The 26,176-nt window shown below is 36.7% G+C and overlaps 1 protein-coding gene across 1 annotated transcript in view; it reads right to left on the bottom strand.

Moving 5' to 3' along the window:
* The window catches only part of LOC123536531 (uncharacterized), a 65,742-nt gene that overhangs the window by 22,694 nt on the left and 16,872 nt on the right, over positions 1 to 26,176 (bottom strand). Inside the window, exons 2-4 of the mRNA XM_053528520.1 lie at positions 16,917 to 17,538; positions 16,521 to 16,620; positions 15,474 to 15,692 (exon numbers count right to left, since the gene is read on the bottom strand). Of these exons, the coding sequence (XP_053384495.1) occupies positions 15,474 to 15,692; positions 16,521 to 16,620; positions 16,917 to 17,500 (903 nt within the window). The 5' untranslated portion in view covers positions 17,501 to 17,538. The remainder of the gene's footprint in view (positions 1 to 15,473; positions 15,693 to 16,520; positions 16,621 to 16,916; positions 17,539 to 26,176) is intronic.

The raw sequence follows: 26,176 nt of genomic DNA, 5'->3' as shown, positions 1-26,176 counted from the left end.
AGCGTATATGATCCGTACACGATGTGTACTGAAATCAAGGGCTTTAAACAGTACGCAGGATATGCACGGCACATACACCGATAATACATTTGTAGTACACTTTTGACATGCAAATGAGCTCTGCCGCGTACTACTTGCTGTGGACTACATAGTACACAGAATGTACGCTGGAGGAATTTAGTATGCGGGAAATAGTACGCAGCATGTACGCGGCACATACACTTTTCACATGCAAATGAGCCTGCGGTGTACTACCCCTGCGGCGTACATGCTGTGAACTCCTGCGGCAAACATGCTGTGTACACCTGCGGCGTACATGCTGTGTACTCCTGGCCCGAGTCCTGCAGCGTACATGCTGTGTACTCCTGCTGCATACTTGCTGTGTACTCTTGTGGCGAAACTGCTATGATAATGTAAATTCCTTACCCCACCAACTTTTGTATGCAAATGCTGATCATTTGGACAGAAAAAAAAACAGAAACAAGAGCTGTCTCCATAGGATGACATATGCCCCCGATGGCACTTTGAATGAGTAGTTATGGCCGATGTTAGAGTTTAGGACCTTTGACCTACGGAGCTGGGTCTTGCGCGCGACACGTCGTCTTACTGTGTCACACATTCATGCATAGTTATTTTAAAATCCATGCATGAATGACAAAGATATGGACCGGACACGCCCATCAATGCACTATCATGAAAAATGACCTTTAACGTCTAAGTGTGACCTTGACCTTTGAGCTACGGTCCTGGGTCTTGCGCGCGACACGTCGTCTTACTGTGGTACACATTCATGCCAAGTTATTTGAAAATCCATCCATGGTTGACAAAGATATGGACCGGACACGCCCATCAATGCACTATCCTTTAAAGTCTAAGTGTGACCTTGACCTTTGAGCTACGGACCTGGGTCTTGCGCGCGACACATCGTCTTACTGTGGTACACATTCATGCCAAGCTATTTGAAAATCCATCCATCGATGACAAAGATATGGACCAGACACGCCCATCAATGCACTATCCTTTAATGTCTAAGTGTGACCTTGACCTTTGAGCTACGGACCTGGGTCTTGCGCGCGACACGTCGTCTTACTGTGGTACACATTCATGCCAAGTTATTTGAAAATCCATCCATCGATGACAAAGATATGGACCGGACACGCCCATCAATGCACTATCCTTTAATGTCCAAGTGTGACCTTGACCTTTGAGCTACAGACCTGGGTCTTGCGTGCGACATGTCGTCTTACTGTGGTACACATTCATGCCAAGTTATTTGAAAATCCATCCATCGATGACAAAGATATGGACCGGACACAAAAATTGCGGACAGACCGACAGACTGACAGACGGTTCAAAAACTAAATGCCTCCCTTCGGGGGCATAAAAAGATAAGTGACATGCATCAATAAGTATTTACCCTTACCAAAATAATGTAGATTGATGTTACCAAATAAATTAGTATGCTTTTCTTTATCCACTTTTCAATGAAATAAATCAATTTTTGTAGCATGTAATTTGGTAAACATTTGAAGAAAATGGCGTAACTGCATCAAGGGGAAACAACTTTAATGCAACTAAATATAAGTGTTATGATTTATTATAGACGATGTGTGCGTAGTATTTATTTTGATTAAAATCCGTCTGAGAACAATATTCTAGGACTGGAATTATATAAGCATTTATACACTTTTACGTCCGTAAAAAGTAGTGCACCAAAAAATTTTGGATAAATTTTTTCCAATGGGGCGAGCGCAATTAGCCAAAAACGTTCTGAAAATATACGAGCGGCAAATCCGATGAACAACTTTTTAATCTGGTGAGGCCTTAATGAGTTTACATAATGAGCATTAAAGCCTTTATAAAACATGATAGAATGGTGTTTTGCTTAAGAGTATTCAAATAACAGTGTGAGCTATTAATTCTTCTCATTCGGGCGCTGTTGAGGCATTATCTTGGTAATTATTTCATGTATTACAAAATGTAATGCAACGAAGTTTAAATAAGGCTTTTAAATTATCCATGTTAGAAAGCTCCAGGATTAATTCAAAATGAAAAAGAATATATTTTTACATTGCATGCAAGGTGCAGCTCAGAAATCACTAAGATGTAAGCTTCACAAATGAACATTGCAAATAGTAAATGGCAAATTTTCATTGTTCAGAATACCGGTAATCTGAACTATTCTATGCTATTAAGATAAAAGTTACTCGGAAATCAAGTTCTTGCTTCCAAAAAAAAAAAAAAAAAAAATGTACAAATCCTTCCTGCATGAAGTGTACTTCAGACTTTTACCTATGTAAAATGTACTCCTCTGGCGTACTACTGTGTTCGCGGCATATACACAGCAAATACTCAGCATGTACGCCACAGAGGCTTGCTTCTGTAAGGGCAGAGGCAATATGCGAGTCGTTTTCTAAAGAATTGTCAATTACATATGCGATTAATTGGAATTATAGACACAATTATCTAGTATCCATGGTAAAAGAACGACATGTAAAGTATTAACTTCGTAAAACTAACTTTGATGGATGAATTGATTTGAATACCGGTATGTATTTCTAGGTTTGACACTGCTGACTTTCAGTTTTATTCAAATGAGAAACTGTTCACACAAGTGGTGACTCGGTATAAATGTGTATGGTAAAATGATGTAACTAAGAAAATGAATGGTCATTGAATCAATTCACAGCGTCGAGGTAAAAATATAAAAATTAATGGAGCCTTCCAACTTCTCCCTAAAGTCTCCCCACTTCTCCTTAAATTAGTTTGAGGGATAATTGACTTCTCCCAAAACAATAATGGGCCTAGCGAGACCCCTGGTCAGTCTACTGCCAAGCTATTTCTTGTCTACCATGTCTACAAAGCTGTTTAGATCTCTTTTCATGACTCTGTGTCTTTGACTTTCTGCATAATTTTGTGAACACTGTTTCAGATTTTGAAATGGGTGGTTTTCAAAATAATGAAGCAAAAGTGTGACATAGGGGTTAAAAATTCAAACTTATTTCTTATGGTGGTCACCTATTTTTTATTATAGCAAATACTTCAAATTTGAAGGAAATATCTTTGGGGAAGTGTTGAGAAATGCCAATCAGAAAATATTTCAGCCTTTAATTCGAAAGTTCAGTGAATTTCCAGTAAGGTGGGTGATAAATGTTGCATGGTTTTATGACGAGGAAATATGTATAACAGTAATTTTTTCAACATAAATGATAAGTAATGGGTGTATGTGTATGGTTTGAAACTTATTTAATCATATGTTTGTGGACATTGGTTTTTAAAATCACCCTTTCTGCACAAATGTGACATGAAAATAAAACTTTACCTAGAAAAGTTGTTGCTGAATGCAAAATAACTATCATATAATTATAAAACCAACTTTTTTCTGACATGTTGCATGTTTATAAACCACATGCCAAATTTCAAGAATGTCCAGTAATTCTAATTTCTAGAATTGTCTACTCAAAATTGAGTTATTTTAAAGATGCACAGGGACACATACTGAAGATCAGTGTAATATTCACCCATTATTAGTTTTCTATTCATAAAAAGACTACTGGTAATAAACTTTAGACAAATACTATCAAAAAATAGTTTATTCCACAAAATAACTACAAAATTGAAAATTTTCACTTCAAAAACATGAAAATTCAACAAAATGTAATGCTTTAAATGAAAAATAAGTGACTTTATACATAACTAACAAATTGAAATCATTTAATTTACATGAACTGCTTATTCATATAGAAAAATGACAAAATACCATGCATGATAAAATGGAATAGTAAAATTCATACATACTTTATAATGTTACTAAAAAGGGTGCACAGGGACAAATTGTATCAAATATTTATTCATAGAATATGTTTATGGTAAGTAAAATTCTTTTAACTACATAATATTTACTAGTGAACATTTACATATTTAGGTAAACTTAAGAGCTTAAGAAGCAATAAAATTGATATTTCCACTTTTAAACTTGAAAATTGGCAACTTCGGTAAAAAATGCAAACAATGAATTTTTAATTGTCCAGGGTTTCTTATATAATGCTAAATTATCAAGTAATGCCTAAATTTTGCATACACACTGCTAAGAATATAGAAATGCCACCACAAGTTACAGTACTGCTATGATAATTGATATATGTCAAAAAAAAGGGTGCACAGGGGACATCACTTTTGGCCTTGTGAATGTTTAACAGTCAGTAATATGTGAAGTTGAAGGCTGCTTTTGTATCTGTTGTAACTCCCTTTCAAGGAAAATAAAGTAAAATCCCATTTTATTTAAAGAATAAAAGAAATCTGACACTTAACAACTGAAAAGGTGCACAGGGGACATTTTTAGGTGTATAGACATTCATCAAGTATCTGAGAAAGTCGATTTATTAAAGAAAAAAATCATACTGTGTCTTCACAGCTGAAAGGATAAAGATCTTAGAAAAACATTAAGACTTTAGAAAAGTATAGGGTTATGAAATTGTAGTGTTCAACATTTAAATTTAGTATTTTTTTCACTATTTTCGTGAAAAGGGTGCCATCACAAGATGTGAAATATTGGTAACAATAAGATGTAGGTAATGAAAAGAAGTATTTTATTTAAATGTGCAGAGTTTAAGTTACATTAAAAAGCCAAAGCTGTAACAATAAATCATGGTTTTAAAAAGTAAACCTCAGTTGCAAACTATACTTCATGTAAAATGTCACACTTTTTTGGGTGCACAGGGGACAAAATTAGCTATATAATTTAATATAACTTTAAAACTGCTTGAGCCATCAAGATAAAATTGCACACATTTATTGAGTACATTGATTTGGATATATTTTGCTCCAAAACACATTCTAAAACTGAACTGAATTAAAGTAAGGTGAGAGAGAAGAAAAAGCTTCATTATTTTGAAAACCACCCAAATCAATTCTGAAAACCTCATACAAATTTCTAAAATATATCAATATTCACCAACCTACAGCAGTATATTGAAAGAAATTAAATATTACTAGAATGAAAGTCTTGTTCATTCTTGAGCGAAAAATTAGTGGGGCTACGAAAGATTCTGTCGGGCTACAAAAAATTGGAAGTCCGTAGCCCCATTGGTGTTAAAAAGTTAATGTCGCACACTGCTACCATGCGGCACCCTTTAATATCATAAAATGTCAAACAGTTGCCAAACAAAGTGTCGCTAATTGCCTACACCCTCTTTAGAGAGGTAAAGCAAACAACCCGTAGGGCATATATCAAACCGACTAAATGTTCTGTGATGTACTTTATAAAATGCGTCTTTGATGATAACCGACCGGCTTTGTTGACAAAATATTTCTTAACGTTTCATGATTATAGTAGTATACCGATACATAACTTAATAGACAACAGGTCGTGACGTAATTATCGGAAACACTTTGATTACGTTACGAAAACGTTGGCCGTTATTATGAAGGTCATATCTTCGTCTTTATCCTTACAATATTTATAATTTTCCTCGATCTTTACATATTTACTGATGCAAAATACATATTATTGCTATAGATAAAATTATTACTTATTGAATTTGTATAGCGTAATTAATAAACACGAAATTAATAAACAAAATAATTAGATTCTAATTATAAAGCATCTTAAATGTTACGAAAAAATCAAATAAAAAGGGAAGCCACGTGGATAAAAAAAAAAACACAAAGCCGTTCGGCGATTTAAGGCCGGACAACTTCGTTTTTAGCACATTGAAGTTTTTGGTCTTGCTTAGTACTCGCATATAAGACGAGTTGGGAATTTAAGGTAACATAATAGGTCTTAAAAGGTTGTCTTATAAGCGCAGACGTACGTTAATTTTGTAATCCCTTGATGGATGACAGAGTTCTGAACCGGACAGGACAGAAACCCTGTTGACCTCCAATTGTGACCTTGACCTTTAAGCTAGGGGTCCGGATTTTGCGCATGAGATGTTTCCTCATCATGGGGATCATTTGTACCAAGTTATATTAAAATCTCTTGAAGAATGACATGGGTTATGGACCGGACACAAAACAGACCCTGTTAATGCCATGTTAACATTTGACTGCCAAATGTGACCTTGACCTTTGAGTTAGGGGTTTGAAAGTTGTGCATGACATATCATCTTATTATGAGGTACATTTGTGCCAAGTAATTTAGCAAGGAATCTGTAAAACCAAATGATGCTCCCGATGCATCCCGTACGAAAAACTAAGGCGGAATCCGCTCAGAATTAAAGCGTATTAAGGGCATAATCCTGCTAAAATTGATATTCAAGGGCGGACTATAGGCGGACACGGATTATTCTAAAAATTATGCATAACAGGAAGGCAGAATTTTTCTTAAATTCTGGTTAATGCTTTTCAAAAACAAGAGTGCCAGATTGTCACAATATACGCCCGTCACAGCAAATTTCTTTACTCTAGCACCTGTATTTGCAAATGGAATTTTAATTTTGTGGTTGTTTAGTAATCATTGTAAGTCATTAGTTTTCTAAGTCCACAAAAAAAACTCCTTACCAGTAGAGATACCTTAAATACACCTAAAATTTGAAAGTAACATCTATGTGTACCACAGAAAAGTGGTCTTGTTTTTTCCCTACGGTCAATTATAAAAAAGTTACAATATAAGTTATTTATAGTAACAACTAAGGGAAGATAATCTTACAAAAAAAAAAAAAAAAAAAAAAAAAAAAAAAAAAAAAAAAAAAAATCCATAAAAAAATTGTAAGTCCACACAAATATCTTTACCAGGTAGAGATTGGTCAAAATACACCTCATAATTGGATGTAGCATGCATGTTGTACTACAGAAAAGTGGTCTCGATTTTTCCCTACGACTAATAATGAAAAAGTTACAATATAAGCTATTTATAGTAACAACAAAGGGAAGTAATTCTAAAGAAAGAAACTGCACATGACACTTCATCTCATGATGGTGTATAATTGTGCCATGTTACATCAAAATCTCTCCATGCATGAAGAAGAAATGCTTCGGACAAAGTCATTCTTGTATCTGACCTTTGGCCTCTAAGTGTGACCTTGACCTTTGACCTAGGGACCTGGTTCTTGCACATGACACTCTGCCTCGTGGTGGTGAACATTTGTGCAAAGTTATATCAAAATCCCTCTATGCATGAAGAAGAAATGCTCCTGACAAGGTTTTCATTCTTGTATCATTTGATCTCTAAGTGTGACCTTGACCTTTGACCTAGGGACCTGGTTCTTGCGCATGACACTCTGCCTGGTGGTGGTGAACATTTGTGCAAAGTTATATCAAAATCCCTCTATGCATGAAAAAGAAATGCTCCGGACAAGGTTTTCATTCTTGTATCCTTTGACCTCTAAGTGTGACCTTGACCTTTGACCTAGGGACCTGGTTCTTGCGCATGACACTCCGCCTCGTGGTGGTGAACATTAGTGCCAAGTTATATCAAAATCCCTCCATGCATGAAGAAGATATGCTCCGGACAAAGTCATTCTTGAATTTGACCTTTGACCTCTAAGTGTGACCTTGACCTTAGACCTAGGGACCTGGTTTTTGCGCATGACACTCCGTCTCATGAAGGTGAACAAGTGTGCCAACTTTCATCAAAATCCCTTCATGCATGTAGAAGATATGCTCCAGACAAAGTCTGTGGACGCCGCCCGCCCGCCAGGGGCATTCCTATAATACGTCCCGTTTTTCAAACGGGCGTATTAAAAAGGCGCATTCTCACTAGGCGGAATTCTCAGATAAAATAAGGGGAAATTTTGAACTTAGAAAAAATGGCTTTACTGAGATAAGGCGGAATTTCGGAAGGTGGTAATTGTATATCAATTAATTTGAAATAGGATCACTGTAAGGGTCCAGTGAGTTTACTACATCCAGATGTTGTTACTTCTGTTTAGAGAGAAAGCACTTTCTGCAGGCATTTATACATGGGATGTTGTTAGTTAGGTACACTAGACTAAGGAGTACATTATATATTTGTGGTATGTTAGAATTTAAATAATTTTCTTTTGTAATCCTTAAGAAATAGCAAATTAAAGTATAGAGAATTTAATGAACATCTTCCTGTTTTAACCAAATCACTATCTGTTAACTACTTACATTTCAAAAGTACATGTATAATGTATAGCATTTACAAAGTAGCAAACAATTTAAATTAGATTTCAATTCTAAGTTAGTATTTAATTGTTATTATCTTAGTATCATAATAATTGCCATAATTATAGACATTTATCACAAAAGTATGGCACTCGCAACACACATTAATGATAATTTCAGTATAATAATCAGTACTTCATGACATGTCCATGCTTATTTAGTGGAGGTTTAATTCTTTTTAAATCTTTCAAGAAATGTCTGTATTGTTGTGCATTTTCTTCAATAATTTTATCATTAAGCCACAGCTGATATATTTGTAAAATCGAAGCTCACAGTCTTATTAATGAATTGTATTTGGCAAAGCAAACTGAATCTAGTGAAATGTGAAAAGCTTCATGCTCAAGATAAATACTAAGGGTACTTTTTTATGTTTTACCTAAGGCGGATTTTATTCCGGTTAAGCTTTTCTGGGTATTTTTTTCCGCCTAAGCAGAGAATATCCTTAGACGGAATTTTTTCCTGCTTAAACATTTTTACGCCAATTTAGGCAGTTTCCGCCTTGCTAACAGGAAAAAATTTGCGTATTTCGAGCCCTATTCTCCCTAAGGTCTCCCTAAGGCTGATATTACACTTAATAGCAACATAAGATGGAAACTGCCTTATTTTTCTGGGCGGTTTCCGCCTAAAGTATGGGCGTACTTTTTCGTACGGGATGTGCTTGTCCCAATATGGGGAATTACTTATTAGAAACCAAAAAAAATCAAAGGCCTGAAGGGCCTGAGAGTCGGCTAATGATTGATGTACTGGTAGTATAGTCTACCAGTTTCAGTTTGGTTTTAGTTTTTTTCCCCAACTGAACAGAGATTTTGTTACAATAGATGAAATGGACATTCAATCGATGCCTAGTAAAACTTTGATTGACATTATACAAGTATTTAAACCCAATATATTTTTCTAAAATTGAAGAGTGGTTCGCAAAAGTAAAAATGTTGAAAGTACAAACTACAATTTGACAGGTGACACTAAGATACTGCCCATGACTATAAATATTTTTCCAGTAAACATTTGCCTCCGGCATTACCAAAACAGGCAATTATCGGCTGGTATATATTAGCACATGATAAAATTTGAATATGAAAAATTATATATTGAAATTTTATAGCGTGGATTGACACATACAATTTGTAACGGATGGACGAAAGAACTGTTCAGATATTTTACAGATAAGGGGCCTGGCAATAACCGTGTCACACGCTAGGTATTGTTCAATCATATTATAAGGGATGTGAATTTAAAGTATACTTACTTTTGCGTTAAAGATATGTAAATGTTGCTGAGTGTCAATATATAGTGTCATGAATGTTTACACTGACAGGAAAATTGCGCATTCGAACTAAGAGAAGTTACTCGGACTAGCTACCAATTTCGGAAAAGATAACCAATATTAATAAATGCAGTTTCTTTTTTAGTTAAAACCATCATTTATTCTATTTCAGACCTGTTAACCCCTTCAAAACCATGTCAGTAGTCCCCAAGTCTATGTACTTTCAATTATCCGTTTTGATTCATGTAGACAGACAGGCCCAGACAGGGCTGAAAAAATGTTTGAGCCATTTTTACGTGGTCGGTAGCAGGGTGGGTGTGGGGAGGGGCGGTCCTTCCCGCTTTGAACTGCAGTCAGATTTTGAAATGGGCATTGTGGCAGGTGGTAAAAGGGCAAATGTATCAAACTGTAAAGTGGCAATATGGGGGAGGGTGTGGGAAGATACCCCTCCTGCAAGTAGGGTTTGTGGTATCACCACAAGGAAATTTTGAAAATGTAGACCCTTGATACAGCCTTTGGTGCGATTTCTAACTGAAAATTTTATGTTTCAATTTCTAAATATTACCTAGATTCTTTTTAGTATTACAATATTCAAAGTATGAATGACTGTCACTTCATATTTTTACTTTCAGGTCATGCCTCAGCACTAGAATATAAGTCTGATATTGATTCTATGTATGTATTATAAAAATAAATTCTAGAATCATTTCTGTTACAATAATATCTATCATGTCTGTTACTTTAATGTTTGAATTTCATAACACAGCTCGATATTTACCCAAAGTATTATATCCTGATATGATTACACTTTCTTTTATACCGCCAAAATCTCCAGTTTCAACAATAAGCGGACATTTAGCAGCAATTGGCAGTATCTAACATTGCAATTTACGGTTAAATTACCTCTTATTTAAATCTTTTCATAAAAAAGTTTGTTTCGTCAAAGCAGCCAAACATAGACGATCTACTTTCGATTTCAAAAACCAGAAGAAATTACAATTTAATGTTTCGCCGATTTGTTTATTTCTCGAAAAATAAGAATTAATATCATTTTTGATATCAGTAGTAACTAAACAAACCAGTAAGAGCTTCTTCTTCCGATAATTTATCCGTTCACTGACTGCAAAATTCAACCCACGCAAAGTCGTAGAAGAATTGTTATAAACAGATCACGCGTGTTCGCCGAGAAGTGTCCAGAATGTAGTTAGGATTCATCCGCGAAGTCTCGCGGAAGAATTAACATACTGCACATATCTTATTCGGGTCATTTAAAATGAAGCTGTCATAATTTAATTTCATCGATGTGGTAAACTCTTTGATAAGAGACATTCCAATGCTTTCAGAGGTACCCACTCAATAAAATACTAGCAGTATGTTCTGGAACTATATTTTGTCTTTCGCTGGATGTTACGCAAGCTTTGTAAGTCTGCGCAATTCATAAAATGCACAGCACAATAAATTTGTTATTTGCGCAATGATTTTAAATATAATTTTTTGAAACGGACAGGGTAACAAATGGATAATTTGGCTAATAAATTAATATGCTGTTTTTATTTGAATTTGTGAACATCATATTTGCTATTTTGTGACAAAAGGGCATAAAATTCGTCACCATAATCATATGCGCAAATGTATTACCAAATCCCGCAGAATCGTTATGCGTGTTTATGCTTAATGAGTTACCGCGGAAGAAAATACGTGGCTTTATCCGAGTATTGCACAATTACAAGTCATAAATATGACAGATTACATCGTATATTGGTCATAGCAAATAGGACTGACATAAATGAACTTCATTCGATCAATGAACTCTTTGAAATTAGAGACAATCCAATGGAACTACATCACTTCGCTGTGTTGTGAGGCCATTTAAGAATGAGAAATCGTGCGATAGCAAGGACTCGTCAAACGCTTGACAGCGTTTAGCCGACTCAAAAATGGAGATAATAACAAGAGCTGTCTCCATAGGATGACATATGCCCCCGATGGCACTTTGAATGAGTAGTTATGGCCGATGTTAGAGTTTAGGACCTTCGACCTACGGAGCTGGGTCTTGCGCGCGACACGTCGTCTTACTGTGCCACACATTCATGCGTAGTTATTTTAAAATCCATGCATGAATGACAAAGATATGGACCGGACACGCCCATCAATGCACTATCATGAAAAATGACCTTTAACGTCTAAGTGTGACCTTGACCTTTGAGCTACGGTCCTGGGTCTTGTGCGCGACACGTCGTCTTAATGTGGTACACATTCATGCCAAGTTATTTGAAAATCCATCCATGGTTGACAAAGATATGGACCGGACACGCCCATCAATGCACTATCCTTTAATGTCTAAGTGTGACCTTGACCTTTGAGCTACGGACCTGGGTCTTGCGCGCGACACGTCGTCTTACTGTGGTACACATTCATGCCAAGTTATTTGAAAATCCATCCATCAATGACAAAGATATGGACCGGACATGCCCATCAATGCACTATCCTTTAACGTCTTAGTGTGACCTTGACCTTTGAGCTACGGACCTGGGTCTTGCGCGCGACACGTCATCTTAATTAGGTACACATTCATGCCAAGTTATTTGAAAATCCATCCATCGATGACAAAGATATGGACCGGACACGCCCATCAATGCACTATCATGAAAAATGACCTTTAACGTCTAAGTGTGACCTTGACCTTTGAGCTACGGTCCTGGGTCTTGTGCGCGACACGTCATCTTAATGTGGTACACATTCATGCCAAGTTATTTGAAAATCCATCCATGGTTGACAAAGATATGGACCGGACACGCCCATCAATGCACTATCCTTTAATGTCTAAGTGTGACCTTGACCTTTGAGCTACGGACCTGGGTCTTCCGCGTGACACGTCGTCTTACTGTGGTACACATTCATGCCAAGTTATTTGAAAATCCATCCATCGATGACAAAGATATGGACCGGACATGAAAATTGCGGACAGACTGACAGACGGACAGACGGTTCAAAAACTATATGCCTCCCTTCGGGGGCATAAAAAGAAGAAAATTGAAGAAAGGGAGATAATTAAACCAAGGGGTATATCAGTAAGTGTAATTTTTGCCTCTATCATTTTGTGAAGTTTCAATGAAATGCTAATAATACTTTTCAAGTAATGCTCCGTACTAGCCTTATTTTGTTAAGGGAGATAATTCAAAAACTAGATAAAGTGGAGTTATGGTTCTTTAATATTGCTCTTTCCGTCAATGACCTCTATCATTTTGTGAAGTTTCAATGAAATGCCATTAGTACTTTTTGAAGTAATGCTCCGGACAAGCCTTATTTTGTATAATAAAGGGAGATAATTAAAAAACTATGTAAGGTAGAGTTATGATTCTTTGACACTGCACTTTGTCTCAATGGCCTGTATGACTATGTGAAGTTTCAATCAAATGCCATTAATACTTTTCAAGTTATACTCCGGACAAAAGTGTGATGGACGGACAAAGCAGCAACTATATGCGCGCCAATTGGAAGGGAGATAATTCAAAAACTATGTAAGGTAGAGTTATGATTATTTGACACTGCTTTTTGTCTCAATGACCTCTATGACGGTGCAGTGTCTCAATGACCTCTATGACTATGTGAAGTTTCAATCAAATGCAATTAATACTTTTCAAGTTATACTCCGGACAAAAGTGTGATGGATGGACAAAGCAGCAACTATATGCTCGCCCTCTGGGAAGCATAAAAATCCCTTCATGGATGGCAGAGTTATGGACCAGACAAGAAAAAAGCCCTGTTGACCTTTGACCTCCAACTGTGACCTTGACCTTTGAGCCAGGGGCCGGGGTTTTGCGCATGACATGTTGTCTCATCATGGGGAACATTTGTGCCAAGTTATATTAAAATCCCTTAATAAATGACAGAGTTATGGACCAGACATGAAATTGCGGATGGACGGACAGAATGACAGAAAAGCTCATTCCTATAGTCCCTGAAACTGGTTTTCAAGCAGTAGGGGACTAATAATGCCAGGAAATACCCAGAAATATTTGTCACCATGATCTCAGTGTTCCCAGAAACCCCCAAATGGTTTTTCACCCCAAGAACAGGCCTTGATTCTTTTTTCAGTGGTGTCCCAGAGGGCCCACTACCTGTAGAATTTGGTGTCCCTCACCAATACATGGGATCCTTCCAGTTTGAAAGGATGAAAATGTACTCTACCAAAACTGCTAGGTCTTAAACTGTATTTATTTCTATTCTTGTTTCGGGTTTAATTCAGCAACATTCTCAGGGCACTAGACAACTTTTGGGGATAGGTACCCATACCCTCAGGAAGGGGAATTTTTCGACATTTTAAGACTAAAAGGGGATGTATATGTAACTACTTTTCACACTTATTAGTACTGTTTTCAATCATTCCTAACTGATGTGACTATATTGCAACAGTAATCTTCCTTAGAGGCACTATATAATATTAAAAGAAAGAATTCATATCTATTTGTGTCAAACAACCTATCATCAGGGGAATTTTCTTCTGAGAAAGGGGAAAAAAAACATTATTTTAGGAGGGGAATGGTACCATGGTTCAAACAGGACTTGGCAAAAAAAATTCAAGGACTTTTCAAGGACTTTTATCGATTTTCAAGGACTATTTTAATCGCCTTAAATCTTAAATTACAAAACCATTTAGGCTCTTCATAAGGCATTATGATAGAAGAAAAGTTACAACAGTTTTATTTTCCATAAGCTACAATAGCATATCTTAACCTTTATGAGATCTTCAATGGGATTACCTTTTATGAGCTATATTTGCCTGTATACATACTTAGTACATGTTTCTTATAAGCTCTCAAGACTAGTTTTCAATTTGTCCTCAAGGGACTTCACTTCTTGTTTTCGCGTCTGACTTCAACGCACTTTCTCCCATAGTTCCGACATCAATGAGTTTATCACATACACTTATGCTTGTCTGACTTAAACTCCTTTAACCACGATGAATAATCATCCTGTGTAAGCCATTTATTGGCGAAACTACATTTATTTTTTGGGCCACTCATTGTTGTTGTTGATAAGCCACGCTATAATGACCTTGCGCATAATATTTTAACGTTGTGAAAATCGCTATTCCGTATCTAACTTCCGTACCGAAACGGTGTTCAACTAGCGTTCCCTCCATGAGTGTGCATGTATTTTTATTTTACACCGTTTTTTCGCTTGTTTTGACTTATTTATTATTTATTTTTTGTATTTTTCCCCTACAATACGATTGCACCCCCATTTTTAGCAAAATTTAAGGACTTTTCTACCTTTTTTTTTAAAATTCAAGTACTTTTTCAGGGGATTTTTTGGAAGAAAAAAATCAAGGACTTTTCAAGGACTTAGGATCAAATTCAAGGACTTTCAAGGACCTGTGCGAACCATGGGTACCCATATTCGGCCCCAAATATGGCCAAACGAGTGCCCTGATTCTGTATGCTTTATTTTGCAACATTTGATACAGGTTGTTGCTGAATTTAAGTTGAAGCAGGAGAAGTGATGAATATGATTTAAGGTTCAGCAGTTTTTGTGAAATAAAAGCAACATCAGTTTCATATTTTTGGCTGAATATTCTGTTAGAATTCAGAAATCTTTGAGTGTAACTCTGTTTTAAATGTGGCTATTACATTGTCGTTACTGACAATAGGTATCCTGGAGGAACACCCAGCTTTGATGAATGGGTGTCCCTTGTTAGAATTTGGGGTCCTCGGGATCCCGGGACACTGTTAGTGTCAAGCTCTGAAGAATGGTAACTTTGTGACAGCTGTTACGTATATATATCTCTAGTGCGGGGATGCAAAAGTGCAAGAAAAACTCTGTTTTCACTCCCAACTTTAAATGCCAGTGGGAACACTGGATCCATTTCGAAATTGATAGGCAAGAAAAATCATCTAACATGTCTGCCTGTATCAGACATCTTTTTTCCCAACCCTCAGGACAATTTAGATAAAAAAACCCTCGCTAATGCTTGGTTTTTCATTCCACACTGTCCCTTGGGTAGGGAAACCCCGTCTTACACAGGCAGGCATGTAAGATCCTTATAGTCTTATTAGAGCATATTAAATGTGCTTACTGTTCTGTTGGAAACAGGTGTCACTCCAAATCCAAAATTCATCTGAGTAGAGGGAGTGGAGGTGTTTGTTGCAGTCTTCCTAAGTTTTGCAGATGCAGTGGACTGGTCAGCTAATGTAGGAGTACCATCATGATTATAGAACATGTAACCATTCCGTGGATGTGGGGTATGATGTAGCATTTGTTTGTCCATCGGTATCCCAGCCATAGCAGCTTCAGACTGGAAAAGTGTACATTCTTACAGTTCAGTTTATCCAAGATAAATATAAGCCATGATTAAAGATTATCAAGACTGAATTCCCCCTTAGGATTCAACATTAATACTTCCTGTAATCAACATTAATATGACTTCTGGGTCATTTATTACAATTTATTTAAAGGTTAAACCAGGTAAAAATCTAAAAAGATGCTGCAAGGATGCTACAAACTAAGTAAAAAAAAAAATTCAATTTAATCAGTATACAAAATGACAATTAATTTAATCATCATACCAATAAAAGTCTGACACTTAACGCTTAGCTTTACGTTTTGAGAAAAAAAAATCAAACAACACCAAATTACAGAAAGAAAGAGTTGTTTCACATGAAAATTGAACAGCATGTAAAACATGTATATTACTCTACGAAACAAGTGTCATTATACTGATATAAACATTGAATTCTGGAAAAGAACTGCATAAAGGGCCACACTTTCGGACAGTTAAATGCCTTTAAAAACTCACCATTTTCAAAGAACTGTTACATATGTTCCTTTTGATGCATTTGCAATAATTGTTTATTTTTATTCCTTTACAAATGGCATTCATTTTCAAAGGGGGACAACTTTTTCAGAATATTTTAAGTATCCGTCGTACGGGGCAGTACGGCAGAACATGTAATGGTCATGCAGGTAAAATATTGGTAAAGATGTTGTTTGTTTATCAAATATTTCTGTGTTTTGATGATATACTCTTAAACCTTAAAACTTCTTTGGGATGGAAACTAGTAATTCAAACATGAGCCAAAGTGTATAGCAAACTACTCATAACAAAAATAAATAAAAACATTACTGTTGGAAGTATCTGTGTAGGGGGACAGAATGTTTGTTCTGATCCCAGGCTACATCCTGGTTGTGATGTGGCGTTTGCAACCCTTTGTTTGTTGCTGAACCTATCAAAAACAAAATTAAACTTTCATACAAAATTAGAATGTGCTATTCCTAAAGCAGTCACAGTGGAATTTACAACAATGTACATGTCTATTTTTTGATCCTGTGAAGAAAACATCGATTATTAAACAGAAACAGATCAATTTGGTCAATTGGGTGTAACATAATTGTTTTAAAGCCCTACTTAACTGACAGATAATTGTACAAGAAGCTAGAAATGTCTCTTGGCATTAATGTTATTTTTAAAGCATGAGAAATTCATGGCGAGATCAGAATTGAACGCTAACTAAATAAATACCTGGGATTATTTTCTTTGTCTGAATCCTCCTCAGAGTCTTCATAAACAATAACTTTGATAAAATCTTCTCCTTCCTGGAACTCCATCACTTTTCCGTTTTTACATAATTTTCTCACAATATCTTCAGCTTCATTTGATACAGAAGTGTTTATATCTGGTACCGGAACAGCAGCAAGAGTCGAAATTGTACTTAGCTGGTTTACACTTGTGTTCAATGGAGAAAATGTCTGGGTACTTATCTGACTTTCTGAATGAATGTCAAAAGCGCCATGAAAATCACCAGGAAATGAGGTATCTGAAACTTCCCTTCTTTCAATTTTTGGAGGACTATGACCAACTGAATTGGAATGTCTATCTAGCTCACTTAAATCATTTATATCTCTTGAAAGTTTTCTCTTTGGTGTGCTCTGATCATTTGTAAAATCATCTTCAATACCTGGCTGCAGTAATGATGAATTACTGGAATCTTCAACTTCACCATGTTCATTGTTCTGTTCATCAACAAGATCTGGCTCTGGACTAATTGGTTTGAAACCTTCTGGTAGGTCAGATATTATATCATGAAAACTATCAATCTTGTCCATTGTAAAGCTGATGATCTGTATTTTAACAGTAACTCAACCTATAAAAGCATTGTAACAAATTAATCAATAAAATCACTGACAAGTGAAAAGTGGAACAAACTTTATGACAATATGAAATTGCAAGTAACTGGTTAATCCTAATAAATTACCAAAGATACTGTGCAGAAAAGAGCAAACCATTGTAAAGCTTTTGAAATAGTGGGGAAAATCAACATTCTTCTGGCTTTTTTCCAATATCTTACACTAATTTTAACTCACTTTGTCATTTTTCAATGTCATATATACATTCTACGCCAAACTTGATGGATATGAACCTGTTGAAAAACTTCACACCATCTGTGAACGTGTAACTAAAAATCATGATGGAATCACTGGAATTAAAACACCCAAAGGAGATTTTTTAAATGTAATAAAATTAATACGCAGATTTAAAGGTCCTTTATCTTAAAAACAGATGAAACAGCTTTCAAAATAGATCTTATGCGTACTTACATGGTTCAAAAAGCACTACTTTTAATATTGCACATGAACTGTTATTGTTAGAGCCGTAAGGGGAGGTAATAAAAACAATAGATTCAATAAAATTTCTATTATATTCAGCAATATTCAAACCTTTGACAAGTGTGTGTGTGTGTGTGTGTGTGTGTGTGTTCGTGTTTAACGTCTTTTTCAACAATTGTCATATAAACGACTGTGTCTACTTGTAGCAGTGAGTACAATGCCCAACTTTATAGTGCCGCTTCACTGGAATATCACCCCATTGACACGTGACATGATACCCCACCTAGTCACATTATACTGACACCGGGCTGACCAGTCCGAGAACTATCCTCTTAATGCTGAGCGCCAAGCGAGGAAGCTACTAGTACCACTTTTTACGTCTTTGGTATGACGCGGCCAGGGATCGAAGCGGACGCTCTACCACTAGGCTACCGAGATAAATGTTAAAGAAAGTAATTATTATGCCCCCCTTTGAAAAAGGAGGGGTATATTGTTTTGCAGATGTCGGTCGGTCGGTCTGTCGGTCGGTTGGTCGGTCGGAATGTAGACCAATCCGTTTCTGGATGATAACTCAAGAACACTTGGGCCTAGGATCATGAAAGTTGATAGGGAGGTTGGTTATGACCAGCAGATGATCCCTATTGATTTTAAGGTCAGTATGTTTAAGGTCAAGGTCACAGTGACCCTGAACAGTAAAACGGTTTCCGGATGATAACTCAAGAACGCTTAGGCCTAGGGTCACGGAAGTTGATAGGGAGGTTGTTGATGACCAGCAGATGACCCCTATTGATTTTGAGGTCAGTATGTCAAAGGTCATGGTCACAGTGACCAGGAACAGTAAAATGGTTTCCAGGCAATAACTCAAGAACGCTTGGGCCAAGTATCAGGAAAAGTGATAGTTAGGTTGGCCATGACCAGCAGATGACCCCTATTGATTTTGAGGTCATTAGGTCAAAGGTCAAGGTTACATTGGCCAGGAACAGTTAAATGGTTTCTGATCTTCTTGTCCAAAACCATAGGGCCTAGGGCTTTGATATTTGGTATGTAGCAAAATCTAGTGGTCCTCTACCAAGATTGTTCAGATTATTTCCCTTGGGTCAAATATGGCCCCACCCCTAGAGTCACATGGTTTATATAGACTTATATAGGAAAAAACTTTGAAAAACCTCTTGTCCAAAACCACAGGGCCTAGGGCTTTGATATTTTGTATATGACATCATCTAGTGGTCCTCTACTAAGATTATTCAAATTATTCCCCTAGGGTCAGATATGGCTCCGCCGTGGGGGTCACATGGTTTACATATACTTATATAGGGAAAAACTTTGAAAATCTTCTTGTCTAAACCACAAAGACTATGGCTTTGGTAATTTGTAATGTAGCATCATTTAGTGGTTCTCTACCAAGTTTGTTCAAGTAATCCCTCTCGGGTCAAATATGGCCCCGCCCCAGAGGTCATATGGTTCATATAGACTTATACAGGGAAAAACTAAGAATCTTCATGTCCATAACTTACATCATTCAAATTTGGACCACATGTATAGTTTTGAGTGGCAAGATGAACCTTGACATGAGTTGACATTGATCTTGACCTAGTGACCTACTTTCACATTTCTGTACCTACAGCCTTCAAATTTGGATCACATGCATAGGTTTGTGTACTGAAAAAAACTTTGACCTTGTTATTGACCTAGTGACCTACTTTCACATTTTTTGAAGGTACAGGCTTCAAATTTGGACCACATGCATAGCTTTTTGTTCCAAAATAAAATTTGACCTTGATTTTGACCTAGTGACCTGTACTTTCACATTTCTCAAGCTACAGCCTTCAAATTTGAACCACAAGCATAGTTTTGTGTTCCAAAATGGAATTTGTGTTTACAGTGAGCATATAATTTCTGTTCCTTGTGCAATTACTGAATGCATCAAGGGGGGCATTTCGTGTTCGACGAGCTCTTGTCAGATTTAGGATTCAACAAGAAATTGATGTATTTTATGTTCATAACTGAAAATGTGGCAGCCACATTTTAAACAAAGGCAGTATGAGCCTTTAAGGTAATGGGCCTATAATGACACTTGGCAATTTGTGTATGAAATTTGTACTGTTGTTGCACAGTCACTGACATTTTTAGACATAAAGATATGTGAACGTTTTCAAAAAAAAATGGAGAACAAGAGCTCGTAGAATACAAAATGGTTCATTCAGTAACTGCACAAGGAACAGAAATTATTTGGTCACGTTTGAAGTACTGACCTCAAATCAATAATTATGGGTCATTTACCAGTCATAAGTGACCTCCTTATCAAATTTGATCATAGACCAAAGCATTCTCTAGTCAACTTATTTCGCAAAAAAAGTTCTGTTCTGGGGCAATGTGATCTTAACCTTTGACCTACTGACCTCAAAATCAATAGGGGTCATCTGCTGGTCATGATCAACCTCCTTATTAAGTTTCGTGATGCTAGGCCCAAGTGTTCTCAAGTTATCGTCCAGAAACTGTTTAACTGTTCTTGGTCACTTGGACCTTGACCTTTGACTTATTGACCTCAAAATCAATAAGGGTCATCTGCTTGTCATGACCAACCTCTTATCAACTTTCTTGATCCTTGGCCTAAGCGTTCTCAAGTTATCATCCAGAAATGGTTTTAACTGTTCCGGGTCACTGTGACCTTGACCTAATCATCTCAAAATCAATAGGGGTCATCTGCTGGTCATGACTAACCTCCTTATCAACTTTCATGATCCTAGGCCCAAGCGTTCTTGAGTTATCATCCAGAAACTGATTGGTCTACGGAACAACAGACCGACTGACAGACATCTGCAAAACAATATACCCTCCTTCTTCGAAGGGGGGCATAATAAAATGGAATGCATCTTTCAGAGTGAACACTATAGATACAATATGTCTTACAGTGGTCACAAAAGACCCTGAAAGTTCACAGGACAGTTGGTCTGGTAAACATGATTTTTTTTCAGGACCGGATAATATTTTACCACACCGAATTCTTTTTAACTAGGCAGTCTAAAAGACAGCTATAAATCCCCCGCCACTGCTATAGATAGTGAAAGGGTAAACCTTTGATTTTAGCAGTGACCTTGACCTTGAACTGACATGGCTGACTCATGAATTCTGCGCAACATCTTGATGAGGTGATCATTTGACCAAAGTTGCATGAAAATCCTTCAAGGGGTTTCGGAGATACAGAGCTGAAACCTTTGACCTTCAGTTGTGACCTTGACCTTGAGTTGACATGGTTGACTCATGAGTTCTTGATGAGGTGATCATTTGACCCAAGTTTGATGAAAATCCTTCAAGGGGTTAAGGAGATACAGAGTGGACACCAAATGGAAGGCTCAAACCTTCGACCCTTAGTTGTGACCTTGACCTTGAGCTGGCATGGTTGACTCATAATTTCTGCACATCGTTCTGATGAGGTAATTATTTGACCCAAGTTTTATAAAATTCCTTCAAGGGGTTTAGGAGATATAGAGCGGACACGAAATGGAAGGCTCAAACCTTTGACCTTCAGTTGTGACCTTGACCTTGAGCCGACATGGCTAACTCATAAGTTCTGCACATCGCCTTGATGAGGTTATCGTTTGACCCAAGTTTGATAAAAATCCTTCAAGGGGTTTAGGAGATATAGAGCGACACAAAATGGAAGGCTCAAACTTTTGACCCTAAGTTGTGACCTTGACCTTGAGCCGGCATGACTGACTCATGGGTTCTGCACATTGTCTTGATGAGGTGATCATTTGACCCAAGTTTTATAAAATTCCTTCAAGGGGTTTAAGAGATATAGAGCGGACACAAAATGGAAGGCTCAAACCTTTGACCTTGAATTGTGACCTTGACCTTGAGCTGGCATGGCTGACTCATGGGTTCTGCACATCGTCTTGATGAGGTGATCATTTGACCCAAGTTTTATAAAATTCCTTCAAGGGGTTTAGGAGATATAAAGCGGACACAAAATGGCAGACTCAAACCTTTGACCTTGAGTTGTGACCTTGACCTTGAACCGACAAGGCTGACTCATGGGTTCTGCACATTGTCTTGATGAGGTGATCATTTGACCCAAGTTTCATGAAAATCCTTCAAGGGGTTTAGGAGATATGGACCGGACACGATTTTGTTACAGACGGAAGGACGGACGGAAGGACGGACGCAGACCATTCCTATAATCCCTCCGCCACGGCGGGGGATTAATAAATTTGATATCTGAATCTTTAAATCTGGTATTTATACAATGTCATATTCTATATAGACAGCATTACACAAATTACATCCCTTAAATTTATTTCCACCTATCAGTTAAAACAGATTTCAGACATTAAGTTTTCATATTCATTTTCTATATCATCGCTGTCTTTTTCCCCACAAAGTTCATTTATGTAGTCTATTGTTCGCTCAAAACACGGAGTCACGTTGATGTTGACATTAAAAGAGAAAGATGACCTCAGAATTTCTGGGAATTCCAGTCTGGTTCCCATGCTATTGGTAGAAAAATTGAATCCGTACATAAATCAAGTACTTTGAACAATGCATCCAATGATATGCACGTTCTTAGAATTGTCATAACATCGTGAGGGGTTTCCACTGTTTCTATTTTAAGGACCAATCAAACAAGCGCTTACTAAAATTTAGTTTGACAACAATTTCTCGGGAGTCCATGTTTCAATAATAATGAAAGTTTTAGCTCACCTAAGCCAAAGGCTCATGGTGAGCTTTTGTGACTGCTCAATGTCCGTCCATCAACAATTTCTAAAAAAATCTTCTTCTTCAAAAAACCACTGGGCAGAATTACTTCAAACTTCACAGGAATGATCCTTGGGTGGCCCCCTTTCAAAATTGTTCAAAGAATTGAATTCCAAGCAGAACTCTGGTTGCCAACCGAAAGGAAAAACTTAAAAAATCTTCTTGTCCAAAACCACAGTTCATAGGGCTTTTATATTTGGTATGTAGCATCACCTAGTGGTCCTCTACCAAGATTGTTCAAAATATCCCCCTGGGGTCAAATATGGCCCCACCATGGGGGTCACATGGTTTTCATACTTATTTAGGGAAAACTTTGAAAATCTTCTTGTCCAAAACCACAGGTCCTAGGGCTTTGATATTTGATGTGTAGCATCATCTAGTGGTCCTCTACCAAGATTGTTCAAATTATGCCCCTGGGGTGAAAAGAGGCCCTGCCCCAGGGGTCCCAAGTTTTACATAGACTTATATAGGAAAAAACTTCAAAAATCTTCTTGTCTTAAACCACAAGACCTAGGCCTTTGATATTTGGTATGTAGCATTGCCTGTTGGTCCTTTACCAAGATTGTTCAAATTATCACCCTGGAGTGAAAAGAGGCCCCATGCACCTGGGGCCCCAATTTTACATAGACTTATATAGGAATTTAAAAAAAAAAAATCTTTTTGTCTGAAACCACAAGACCTAGGCCTTTGATATTTGGTATGTAGCATTGCCTTATGGTCCTCTACCAAGATTGTTAAAATTATTACCCTGGGTTGAAAAATGGTCCCACCCCGGGGGTCCCAAGTTTTACATAGACTTACATAGGAATTTTTTTTTAAAAATCTTGTCTGAAAGTTCAAGGCCTAGGCCTTTGCTACCGTACTTGGTATGTAGCATTACCTAGTGGTTCTCTAACAAGAATCTTCAAATTATGCGCCTGGGGTGAAAAGAGGCCCTGCCCCGGGGGTCACTTGTTATATGAGTTATATAGGAAAAAATACTTTAAAAATTTTCTGATCATATTTCCTAGACTGTTTTATTATAATTACCTGATGACCGCAAGTAATTAGGAGTCACTTGACTTTGACCTTGACCTACTGGTGATCTTAAACTGACTTTCAATGACCATGAATGTGACCTACTGACCTACTTAATATTTTAGCATCAGTTTGACATTTGAAACATGTAGCTCATATTACTCAGGTGAGCGGACCAGGGTCATCATGACCCTCGTTTTGTTTGTTCAAACTTAAGCCAAATGGTGGAGGACTTTCATCTTATTTTATCATATTGACCAGCAATTTTTATTGGACACTCTGTCTTGTGAACTTAATATATCGCGGCGGACAGGATCCATACCCAGAAATCTAAGTCAATTTGCTGGCTTATTGACAAAACTGTCTCCCCTGAAAACAGCTTATTGAGTGTGTCGATTAGCCAGTATCGGTCAATTTACGCCTATTGAAATATAGAAGGGAAAAAGCTTTAACACATCAAATGACATCAAAAGCATTATCAGACAATATTTATTAAGTTATTGAAGTAATCTGCAATATTTGCACTTTCTTTCAATATAATTTTTAATAAAATAAAATATGATCTTCTTGCTTCCCTAAGCGTTTGAAATAAGTTACTATTTTTGATCCCAAGTTCTATTGATTTCTGTAGGAAATGACAGATTTTAAGCTTTACATGGTCTTTTTAAATGATATATTCTCATATTTATACTCATCTCACAACATTTATTAAGTTCTTGAAGTAAACTAGAAAAGTTAATTTTTCTTTCAATGAGTTTATTTTTAAGTTATTTTTATGTCTTCTTGCTTCCCTAAACATTTGAATATCACTGATTTTACTAATTTGGAAAATTTTGCCCGTCTTAGTACATGTGTATTGATGACACAGGATAAACAGGTACACGTCCCTGAATTAGATATCTAATTCCGTGTTTAATGTCATTACTTTGTGAGATTAAATAAAAATGTTATTTTGAATAACATGTTTAAATATAAGATATTTTATTTTTAATCAATTTAATACTAATTTTCACTAACTCTACTAGAACTAGAGCTATCACTAAAAGTGATGAATGTACCCCCCGCATGCACTGACACAGTACATTGCAATTTGACGCACACAAGATTGCATAATTATGTGGACTGTACGTATATAGACTGTATGTATACAGTATAGTAACAAAAAACAAAGTCCCATAACTATGCAGAATATTTATCTAAAAGAATGTAACATGCACCATGCACAACTAGGGTTGGTACTGATCACTTGTGTGAAGTTTCATTAAATTGTGTGTAAGGGTTTGGTAGATTAGGCACGCACAAGATTGCATATGCAGACTGTATGTACATAGTATGTTAACAAGAAACAAAGTCCCATAACTCTGCAATTTTTGTCGCTGAAAGAACCTAACATGCCCCATGCACAACTACTGTTGTTACTGATCACTTGTGTGAAGTTTCACTAAATTGTGTCAAGGGGATGAGGAGAGGTGGTGCGCACAAGATTGTGTCTATGTATATAGTATAGTAACAAAAAAACAAAGTCCCATAACTCTGCAAATTTTTTTTCTGAAAGAACCTAACATGCCCCATGCACAACTACTGTTGTTACTGATCACTTGTGTGAAGTTTCATTAAATTGTGTCAAGGGGATGAGGAGAGATGGTGCGCACAAGAACGAAAAAAAAATCACCTTCCTTATTTTTATAAGTCCACATAATAAGTAATTTACAGTAAGTATCCAATGTATTAAGAATAAAACACACTTGTACCGTAAAATTTAATCCAAAACGTTTATACTAAGTACGGTACGTATCCAATCATCAAATAGAAAATTCAACGGTAAATCCATTTTTGATTTGTTTTTGCACCACCCGCGCACATGCTTCCTGTCGACTTTAAACAAATTTGCGGCAACATGTTAACCTTTTCTTCGACAGTTTTAATAACTTTTAATTTAAATGCCGACACATAAGCAGCGTGTCAAACCACTGACATTGTGTATTGCTACCCTCATGTACTAAGGAAAATATTATCGGAGTACACAGCTGTTTGGGTATGATGACGTAATGTGTAATGTCGCGAGCGTGTCACGGAATACATGAGGTACCGTATTTAAATGCATAATTTTAAGACACACTGCATTAAATTGGATGCCAAATAATTACGTTTTGGGGGAATTAAACAACACAGAAACACTTTACAGTTGGTTTGAACCATGTTTTTTAGTTTTATAAAAATTTTCATTTTTATTTTTTTTTACCTCAAATAAACGCCCCCTCTTTGGAAAATGTAACGTCCCCGGGGGCGTTTATTCGGGAAAATACGGTAGTATAGTAACAAAAAAACAAAGTCCCATCACTCTGCAAAATTTTTTTCTAAAAGAACCTAACATGCCCCATGCACAACTAGAACTGTCACAGA

The sequence above is a fragment of the Mercenaria mercenaria genome, chromosome 17 (assembly GCF_021730395.1).
Source record: "Mercenaria mercenaria strain notata chromosome 17, MADL_Memer_1, whole genome shotgun sequence".
NCBI lineage: Eukaryota > Metazoa > Mollusca > Bivalvia > Venerida > Veneridae > Mercenaria > Mercenaria mercenaria.
The sequence above is the reverse complement of the archived record's forward strand: the minus strand, read 5'-3'. Positions and strand labels throughout refer to the sequence as shown.